The sequence below is a fragment of the Seriola aureovittata genome, chromosome 10, assembly GCF_021018895.1.
Source record: "Seriola aureovittata isolate HTS-2021-v1 ecotype China chromosome 10, ASM2101889v1, whole genome shotgun sequence".
In the NCBI taxonomy this organism is placed as follows: domain Eukaryota; kingdom Metazoa; phylum Chordata; class Actinopteri; order Carangiformes; family Carangidae; genus Seriola; species Seriola aureovittata.
In genome coordinates, this window is record NC_079373.1 from 558,545 (window position 1) to 569,876 (window position 11,332).

An 11,332-nucleotide genomic window follows, 5' to 3' on the forward strand; every position below is an offset into this window, starting at 1 on the left:
TCCATTCCTCTATTCCTAGTAATAGTAGTTCACAGAGATCATTGTTAAATATGAATGGGCCATGGTGGAAGGACGATCCCAAATATTGTAAAACCAAATTAATAGAAATAGAAATTTTATTTCTCTCTGTTATGTTCCCTGATGTGTTACAAGGGATGAGGCGAAGTAACAAATGAAACAGTGTTCCGGGAGGAAAGGAAGATAAGGAGGCAAAACAGAAGTGTGAGGAAACCAATGATTTTTATTATCAAAGGCAACCCAAAAGTCCTGCAAAAAAAACAAAACAACAAAAAGCACTGGCTTCTCAACCTCCAGGGTTAACAACCAAAGGACAAAATGAAACCTCAGGCAAGTCTGAAAAACACCCTCCTTCACACAAGGAGTATCACACATGCTGGAAACACGCTGCCACACTGGCCACTCCCTCAACTCAGCCCTCATCCTTCCATTTGTCACCTCCCACTAATCAGCAAAATAGATTCACCCGCGTGCAGCTCATCCTCATCACTGGAGGAGGCGCAAGGAGAGAGCAGCAGCACCAGACACAACCACTGGGGTCGTAACACCCCGTCCCACATGAAATCACTCCGTATCTACTCACCAAGTTGTACTATACCAACATAGGACCACAATTCACCCAAGGGACAGAGCATCAGCTACTACAGAGATCAATATTGTGCTGTAGGACAGTGGTACAGGAAGGCCCATAACCAAACAGAGTGAGAAAAGAGTGAAATAGAGTGAGGACGTCAGCACACCAAGGAGGTGGACATCTCAGGGCTCATCTGTGTGATCTGAGATGTGTCCCTGGGAAAGTAAGGTTTCAACATGTTGACATGACATAGCTGGGTCTTTCTTCGGTGTCAGACACCTTCCTCTCTACCACATATGGGCCTAGAAAACGAGCAGTGAGGGCCAACCCTGGTACTGGCAACAAAACAAGCAGTTGATCACCAGAATGGAACTCACGCACTTTGCCTTACGGTCACACCACAGCTACATGTCAACCTGGGAACAAGGGGGAGCCTCTCTCGCTTGTGCAGTTGCTTTATTCATTCGCGCCCTACATTTGGAGACAAAATCCAATACAATGGTTCCAGAGGAAGAACAAGACATGAACTGCTCCTGCAACACCTTCAATGAACCATGCACATTGTGTCACTCACTGCAGACTCTTAAACATCGAGGGTGAATTAAAATGAAAAAAGTCCAAAATGTTCAGCACTGCAGACCACACCCCCCAAACTTCCTGAACCTTTGATCGACCCCCAAAAAGGTACCTGGTCAGGGGGTAGTACTTTCCAATTACCCTGAAAGTGAATTTAGACCCTGGCTCCTGTGTTGGAAACATGCATAGTTCCTCAAAAGGTTCCTGCTTCCTGGGGAAAGTTCCTGCAGTGGAAACACGGCTATAGACTTTAAAGTCTAGTGCCAGCGCTGTAGTGCCTCCTTTGACTCAGGGTGGTAAACACTGCTAACTGAGTGTGAAATGCCTAGAGACTGCAGAGTTAGTTAGAACTTTTTAGACAGGAAATTCGTACCCTGGTCAGTCTGTACCACATGTGGCAACCCAAATGTAGTGAAGAACTTTATTAAGGCTTTACTAACAGCTGACACAGGGAACCAGGTTGAAACACACATCACTTTCACAATGAACTGGTTATCAGACTTTGTTTTGGGCAGGGGACTAACACAATGAAATGTTCAAAAGGCAGAGGGGCTGGAGGCACTTTCTGGTTTGGCTTACCCACAAGTTGGCACGTGTGACAAGTTCTACAGAAATGTGTCACATTGGCTTTCACTCTCGGCCAAAACGAGTGTAAGTACATCAAACGTTGCCATAACTTAACCAATTCACAACAGCTCACCCCCTATATGATCCTCACCTCACAAACACCAGTTGCAAATACAGCACGCATGAACTGCACAATGAGAAGTAAACCACCACTAGTCCAATTGGAAACACAAATTTCCCCAGCTCCTGCTTGGTCCCCACCCAGGATTACACCCAAAACAAAACATGCAAAATAACCATAAAGTGCCTGATGGAGATGCTGAACACAGCCAAGCTGGACACTCACCTATCTTGCAGGGAAGCTGCACACACACTTAACAGGACTAGAGACTGGTTCAATCCAGGCAGAAATACGCACCACATTCGCCACTGGGGCGGAGACAATCAGAAAAAAACACTATCACACACAATTATATCAAAAATTCATGAATATGCGCACGTCAGGCATAGTGAACATTTTAGGTATTTTATGGGTCTTGCTCATGGGTGCAGCTAAATGGCTCTATAGCGCCACCCAGAAAATTTCAAATGCGCCCTTCATACCCCTTTGGTTTCACCTATATGCATGAAAATCGGTAAGTACATGGAACATGCCAAGACTTTTAAAAAAAAGCCTCTTGCACCCATATCCTAAACCCAACAGGAAGTCTGCCATTTTGAATTTAATTTCCAATTCTGGTGTCATTTTAGCAATTTAAGTGTCACGTACTTTAACTCTTCCTCCTGGAGAATTTACCAGATCAACATCATATTTGGTAGGTCTAATCTTAAGACCTCTGGAATGCTAAATTGTAAAACATCTGAGTTTTCGTTGGATGACTTGCCGTGGCGGCATGGTGAATTTCGATGATTCATGATGACAGAGGAAGTTGCTATAACTCCAACACATATTCAAAACTGCCCAAAACTTTATATTTTTTATAAGAGTACCAGCCTGAAGACATCCCAATGCCATTATTCAGTTTTATTCATACAGTTTTATTTATACACTTTGATGTACTCCTACTAGTAGGTTGACCACACCGACCTCAAAGTTGGTCAGAATATGCTTAAGACTTCAATGATGTTTGAATGTGAAAACTGTGACTCGTGAACAGCATGACCATGGTGGTGTGGTGAATTTAAATTTTTCGCCATGAAACAGGAAGTTGCAGTAACTCAAATATACATTTTTCAATCTGCCCCAAATTTCACGTTTTACACTGAAGCCGCCTAATTTCCAAAGATTGTGAGTTTTCATTGGAGGACTCATTCATGGCAGCATGGTGAATTTCGATCATTCAAAGATCATAGTTTTGGCAAATAAACTGTGGTGAAACCTGCAATAAATTATTCTTTTGGCCATTAGGGGGAAACAGAAACAGATATAACACTTTTTTTTATCAACTATCATAACCTTTAAAATTGATCTGGCTAATCTGCTAGCAAACAATTGTCTGTTTACGCATCCAGCAGTCACAGAGCAACACCAGCATTCATTAGAAATTGTGTTACTGTGCATCTTATAACTGAAAAGTAAATATTCACTATTTATCTAGCTTTGTGTTGTTTTCCTGTCTCCTGAGAGAAAGCTGCTGAACACTGCTGTGTTCATGAGTTAACCTCTAATTTTGTGGTGGTTTTGTGATCTGATGCTGCCATAAATGACACTATGAGATCAGAGAAAGCAAAACAAAACAGAGTGCACAGAATCACCGTCCCTTTACGTGATCTGATAAACACTAAAACCTCAGATGAGAATCCTCACACCAGATTACAACAAAAAAATCCAAATTACTCAGTCTGTGCAGGATCTTTGTGCATCTTCAAACGTCACCACATAAACAAAAATAAGTCTTCAAAAATGTGTTCTTCTACTGTTCATAATTATTATTATTATCATTAGTAGTAGTAGTAGTAGTAGTATTGCCTATACCTTTTAATATTGTGATATTCATATTGCTATAGGTAGCAGCTTTGGGAAGTCCACACTCTCTGGAAATCTGCAGAGGGACTTGAGGGGCCTCAAGACACTGGATGTAAATCGTGAAACATAAATAGTGTCTGAATTATGAGCTGTGCATAACCTGAACCTATTACTGTACTTCTTCTTATAAAGTCAGGTGTATAACAACTGACTGCAGGTCTGAGGGAAGGTGAATCTCCCAGTTTAACCCGTTATCCTTTTAATATCATAATCACACCAACATAAGGGCTTTAGTATTTGCATTATACTCATTAAAGATATGGTGTAAAGGTCAGTTGCCTCCAGCTGTTATTTGTGTGTCAGAGTCAAGTGATTTCATATATTCTGCTGCTCATCTCATTTTTAAGGTTGGAGCTACAGGTGCTGAACATTAACAAGGCCTCCACTTCAAACTACATTGTCTCTTTCAGCTGAGAAAAAGTGCTCACACAGCTTCTTGTTGGGGAGAGGAGAGGGAGATGTCTCTGTCTTATCTCTTTAGAACTGACATTTTGTGCTACAGATGCTCTTGAGAGTAACCTAACTCTATTACATTAAAAAAAAAAAAACATTGGTCTCATCCTCATGGCCATGATGATTCTGAGAGCAGCTGAGACCTTCATTCACCACCCAAACCTGTAGAGACCTCACCAAATAGAGCTGAGTATTGTATTACTGTTGTATTAAATTAGAAATACAATACCCATGTTTCAGAACTGGTCTTTTTTCTTGATACATTACATATGAAAAACATTTTCTTTAAGGCAGGAAGTTGAAGTCTGAACAATGTCAGAACACAAAATTTAACAATCAGCAATGATTTCACCAAAGAATAAGATATGGTTCAGACAACTCTGGCCCAGATAACCTGTTTGGAGGTGGGTAACCGAACAGTTGGGTGACAATGCCCACAGCCTGGCAGGTGGGCACTAGTGTGCTGTGGAATCCATTCCACATGTATATCACATGTTTGGACATGAACATAGCAGTCACAAGAACAGGACACTGACCACATGTGAGCACACACCTGCAGTACTGGAGAAAGTAAATGGCACCACAGTCAGATATTTAGCAACTCTAATGATATCTATGTAGTCAAGTACGCCAAAAATAGTGACTTATTTTATGCAGTGCACCAGCATCTAATGTCAAGTCAGTCAACAGGTCAACAGTTTTTGTATTACAGTAAAACACATCTACCACAGGATGGATTTTTCTTAACCCTTAGAGAAATATAATGCTCCAGCACAGCTGTTTCTGGGGTCAAGAATGAACACGGACAAAATGCTCAGACAAACAGTCAACATCTTCCAACAGCTGGGCTGTTCCATTAGATGAGCAAAATCCTGGTATATGATTTAAAACTTGTATGTTTTGCTTTAGCGTAGAAATAAGAAAACATTTATGAATCTCCACATACATATAGGGTAAAATCTGTGTGTGTAGATGTTTCATGAAGGAGGCCCCATGTCTCTTCTGTCTTGCAAGTCTAATAAGTGTTTTTTATGAGCTCTTTGCTGCCCAGACCACCAGTCAAGAGTCGTGCAGTAGTGGTCTGTCAATGAGCAGAATGAGCTCTGCAGTGATCGTCATTGTGTCGTCAACACTGTGACTTCATGTATACAGCTCTGTGTTTGTGGATAAGAGCTGCATTTCTACAGTGGATTATTTTAGTTGAGTCACTTTGAAGAATGGAAAAAACTTTTGTTATGTTAAAAAAGATCTGGCTGGAAAATCTGAATATTTATCTTTGTTCATGTTTATGTTGTTTATGTGATTTTGATGCACCTCACTCTTTTTCTGTTTAATTCTACTGTACTCTCTGTGTTGTTTATACAAGTCGAAAACATGAGACTCCAACTTTAGTTTGTTTGTTTTTTATCAGCTGAACCATCCATCCAAAGATCTAACAAATTTTATTAATATTTCCCCAAATATCAGCGTTATATGTTTGTTATTTTTGAAACTGTGGGATCTCCAATACAATTCCAAATAAAGTTTAGTGTCTTTGAGGCCAAACACCAGTAGTATGTCTTCACTGACACAACAGGAGGTTAAAGAGGTTTGAAAATTATGTCAAATTAATTGTTGTGGTTCTTAGCTTAAAGCTTTTTTTTCTTTTTCACAAAATATTTCCTGTAACAACTTTCTGTGGACTGTCCACACTGTGGCTTCTCTACCTGAGCAGATCTACGGGAGACTCTCACCTTTAACTTGCCATGGAAGATCACATCTCGCAGAAAATGTGGAGTCTGCGGCTCAGACCCGGAGGCTGGAGACAGGCTGACTTCCACCTTTGCTTCCTCTGTCATTGTCCAGTGGCAGCAGTTTGAAAGCAGAGATAGACTGATGTGGTGAAGAGTTGTTTGCAGGCAGAATAGTCCAGTTTGTTCCTCTTCCTCTCTCTAAGTCTGTGCGTCCTGTTTGAAATGTCTCCTTATATTACAGTGTTCTGTGTGAAGGACTCCTCCCCTGCCTCTGCACTTATTTTATTCTGACTTGCCACTCTTCTGTGGCTTCGCTCGTCTCCCTTTAAATCTGAGTGGAGCTCTGTTTCTGTCTCAGTGTTGAGTGGCTGAAATCAGCCTGCAGCAGCCTTGTTACTTGAGAAGCCATCTGTGAGCCAAGATCTAAACTTAGACAACGATAAAACTCTGATGAACACAAGGTGCCCTCCCTCACTCTGCCTCTGCTCAGCTGTAATCACTGTAAGATCAACCACCCCAATACACACCCAACCCCAATACGCAGTGTTAGGACAAGAATACAGATGATGACTGTAACCTCTGCTGTGGGGCTACTTCTGCTGGGCGACCACCAGTTTCTGTGCCCCAGTTCACCGCACCAGCGAGTGGCACAACTCACTTGTAGCTCTTTCTCCACTCCACCATCATCAACGCTCTCACACTGAAATTTACCTGTGAATCTGGTATACTGTCCTCCTGTAAGAAGCAAGCCTATAGGTTGTTTGTGCAGCAGGTTATTATGACCCATAGTTGGGTTTTGTTGGGAAAAGTGTGGTGATGTAGTTTAAAGAGAGACAAAGTCAATGTCAGGAGGCAGTTGTGGTGGATGGATGAATATGAAACAGGAGAGCAGTGTTCGATTCCCATGTGAAACCAACAGTTTATGTTGTTTATGTTATCCATGACTATTTGTTGTTATTATTGTAACCATGACAATATCGATCATCTAATGTTGAGGAAGTACTTATTTTAACCCCATCACCATCTTTTCTTAAACCTAACCAAGCCATGTCCGTTATTATAGTAACCATGGTGACAAAGGCAGGTATGCCACTCTCAGTACAGTCTGTTTGTATATTATTGTAACCATGCCTGGCATCATAGGGTCACCATTTCGACCTGTATGGTTGTTCAGGTTGGATGAGTTGTTGGAATGTATACTGTATATATCCATGTTTTTTATAACCAGAAAAATGTTGATGAATCCCAAAATGAATATAACCTTGTGTGCTGTGTACAGTTATTATAACCAATAAAGTACAATCAATCTGTTACAGTGATCATAAATGAGGAGCAAACGTGTTCAATATGATGTAAAACACAGGCGAAAATGTGTCAGGAGGGTACTGATTATTTTTTCCCCAAATTAGTTTATTTTCTATAACACAAAAATGTTCAAAACGTTGCATTACAAGTTTGTTTTGTTAAATAAAACATCAAAAGTAACAAGACACATCTATAAAGTGCAGAACAAATACATGAATAATGTTTTATTAAAAAGATCTATGTAATGTCAAAAGAAAACAAAACTAAACATAACACATACACGCTAATCACCAAATAATCATTATATATGAATACAAAACTAACAAGATAGTGGGTTTGGAGTGTTTGTTTTCTTTTCCTTCTAAGGTTCATTAGAGGGGCTGGAGACATTTGATTAAAACTGTTACTCCTGAATAGCCACACCAACTCATGTCTAATTAAATTTGGCAAGTGAACAATTCATAGCACCTCTATTTTCTTCCATTTCAGCAAAGTAAAAAAATGTTCTTTATCCATGAAGAATGAGAGGTTTTTTCCACCTCAGTAAAATTCAGACATCTGGCTAAGAGTGCTGATTCAAAACCTGGGCACTTACAGTCAACCTACTGGACTGCCACTTGACCTGGTAACATATGCTCCTCAATCATTTTACAAAGAAGTATACACTATATTCTTTTTGCAAGTCTGTTCTGAGTTTTGTTATTGAAAGCACAACTGTCTTCAGCTGGGTCACAACAACAGAATGAAAACAGAATGAACCCATTTGCATAAAAAGAGAGAAAAAAAGGCTCCAGTGACAGATCAATGCTACGGTGGGGTGGGTGGATGTTTTATTTGTTGTTTTTACCAAACATCTCATGACTTGTCCATGCTGGTGTCGTGAAACTGAAGATGGAAGAGTCCAAGCTGATTTTTGGAGAGGTTGAACCAAGAGTGGTAGAAGTAAGAGGGGGGTTTGTTTTATTAGAAGAGGATACACTTGTCATATCGCATATTGCAGTGTCAGGTTTTTTCAAATACTGTGTAGCTCTGACTACACAACGGCAGACATCTGTGGAATATTCTCATGGCAGTTATCATATCATCTATTGTGACAATCATGAGGTCAACAGCAGAAATACAGCATTCATGTCACAAAGTAATGTATGTATCAGGAGAGATTAGATTTAGATTTATCTACTTACATAGTCTTAGATTCAGACTAATCTTTTCTCCCTTATTTATTATTTGCATGTACACATTTATTTTTTGTCAATTTTCACTTAATGTAAAAATATTTGTTCGTTTTTTTTAATTTTATTTTTCTTTCACTTGTTCTCCTTGGATAATGTTCAGATTCCAAGGACAATCCTACCGTCATCGCATATGATTTTATAACTATGAATGTATATTAATATGATTTCATAATTCTTTTCTATTATGAAAATGAGCACTGGTATGATAATTCATTGTATGAATGATTTTCTTTTGCTCCATAAAACATATTTAAAAATAAATAAAGTTATTTATGTATGTGATTGGCCAACATGGTGCAGAGTCGAGTCAAGTTCAACTTTTTGTCGTGTTGCAGGAGCTGACAGTCTACCAGCTAATTGACTTCTGCTCTCCAGTCATTCCTGGTGAGCCTCACCACTGTTGGGTGCACTGCAAACTTAAGGGTGTGGTTCAGGCCTGTGTCAGCAGAGTGAACAGCAGTGGACTGAGCATACAGTCCTGAGGGGTGCCAAGGTGTTCATTCCCAGCAGACTCAGCTTCCCTAACATTCTCTGTGGAATCACTATGTTCTGAAGTGCTGAAGTCTATCAAATCTTCCTCTTCCTCACCTCAGGACAGATCAGTACAGTCTCTGAGCACCCAACCATGAATGTTGTCTGGAATGCATTTTTAATACAATGCATATTCTGTTAAATATGATTTTAACTGCAGTGGTGGTGATGTGCAGGCAGGTGTTGAAGGCCTTCACCTCCATGTCCGACCACTTTGTACTGTGTATTGGGCGGAATATCTAGCTCGACCATGTGCGCACCGTTTTATAAATTATATTTTTGTCCTTATGGTGCACTTTTTGTAAGGATCCTACACACAGTTATTTATATCAGGCCACAGGACACTAAAAACAAAAACAATTGTCATGTTAGTGTTGCAAGTGTTGTTAGTACCACTGCATGGATAATCCTAAATTTAATATAAAATGATGGTGAATTAATTTACTGTTTCATTTACCAGAAATACCTATCATCTCTATTAACAGTTGCATAGGGAATGTACAGAGGCATTATCCAGGATGCATTCTTTTTTACTATGAGAATGGTAACATTGCTTTGGTACATAGAATTCTGGGATATAGACAAAATACAGTTTGATTATAATTGACTTCATTACTGTTAGTGTTGGCTTTTAAAGTGGAGCTCAGGAAACCTGTGACATTTTTCCTCAAGCATAATAAAAAGTGGCCGAAGCTTGAAGTTAATTCTGTGTCGATTTTCCTGTGTGAAGCTGTTCCAGGAAACTGCTCTTTCTTCCACGATTGTTTACTTTGTGAGAACTAAGATCCAGAAACTTTCTGTACAACCTCTCATTCCTGACACTTCAATCCCACAAGCTTATGTAACACAGCAGCAACATCCGCACTCAAGTGTATTTTTAGATTTTAAGAGTTAAAAAATATACAGAGAATCAAGAAAGGAAAGCAGGGACCTTGTACAGCATAGGCTCCCAGGGGAGATCATGTGTCTGACTCGATGCTGAGAGCAAGATGTTGGGGTCAAAGGTCAGTTCTCACAGGAAACAGAAGGAAGTGGTGTTTGTGTTCACATACTGTAACTCAACTCTTCAATACAATGGCCCAAAGTTTGTGTACATCAGTCAAATAAAGTTTTGACTAATGGTGACCTTTTGACAGCTTTTCAGAGGAGCCTCACAGGAGAGAGCCTCAACCATTAACAGGCTGATACTGAAAGAACTGTGTAACACAACACAATATGGCACACAAAACTGCGAGCAGTTACTGAGGAACGAGTGAGGAGTGGATCAAAAACGACCAGGTGTGGACATTAACAAAGTGCTGTACTATTTTCAGTATTTCAGTATTTTTTTGTAAACTTGTGACTTTTATTCCTCTACAATTAAAAGACAAATATTGTACTTTTGACTCTACTACATTTCTATGAATGACTCTTACTTTGAGGCAGAGCTTGTGGTCAGTGAATGAATTTTATTTTATTTTGAAATAAAGATAGAGCATACACTGTGTTCATCACAGGACAAAAACCAATCAAAGCCAACTCCTCCACTGTCAGTCATGTTTGAACCTGTCAGTGTCCTAACGATGGCAACATTATATAAAGAGGAGGCAGAAGATTTTTCACCAGAGAACATCGTCTGATCTGAAGTCAATGTTTGAAGGTTTAGAAATAAAGAAAGATTCATTTTGTTTGAAATGTTTGCTGTATTTACCACAACCAAACTTCATCACTGACTTCAAAAAAGAAATACAAAAACAACAATGGCTCCTTTTGTTAATTCAACTGTGTTTTTATGTCCATGTTCATGTGCCTTGGTGTCACATCCTACAATCTTATTCTACAAATTCAGGTCAGGCACAGTCAGTCAGTACATTGTTTCAGAGTCATTAGGTTCTGGAACAATACAACAATTAGTTCACATAAAACATGTACTTTTGAATACTGCCTCCTTCTGATCACCTTCGAGACCAAGGAGATGGTCATGGACTTTCGGAGGTCTAGGCCCCCCCTTCAGCCAGTCAACATTCGAGGGAAGGACATTGAGGTGGTGCACACTTATAAATACCTAGGTGTTCACCTGGACAGTAAACTGGACTGGTCCCCAAACATGGATGCCATCTGTGCTTTTCTTTGACCATCTTGTCTCTTAGAGATTTGAAAGTTATATCAGTGTTATTCTTGATTTCAAGGATTCAAGATTTTTAAAGGATTATTTGAGACTGACATTCTTTGAATCAGAAGGCTCCAGATTTTGACAGAACCTGAGAGACAATAGATAAAAATTATCCCTCAATTTGTTACAGATATCATTCATTCAAATTCATACTATAATAAC

The 11,332-nt window shown here is 39.6% G+C and overlaps 1 protein-coding gene across 5 annotated transcripts in view; it reads right to left on the bottom strand.

The window, feature by feature from the left end:
- The window catches only part of LOC130175898 (anoctamin-1-like), a 144,199-nt gene extending 137,928 nt beyond the window's left edge, over positions 1–6,271 (bottom strand). For all 5 annotated transcript variants that reach the window (XM_056386535.1, XM_056386534.1, XM_056386539.1 and 2 more), the window contains exon 1: positions 5,948–6,271. In XM_056386535.1, the coding sequence (XP_056242510.1) occupies positions 5,948–6,052 (105 nt within the window). In that variant the 5' untranslated portion in view covers positions 6,053–6,271. The remainder of the gene's footprint in view (positions 1–5,947) is intronic.
- Between the last annotated feature and the right edge of the window lie 5,061 nt (positions 6,272–11,332).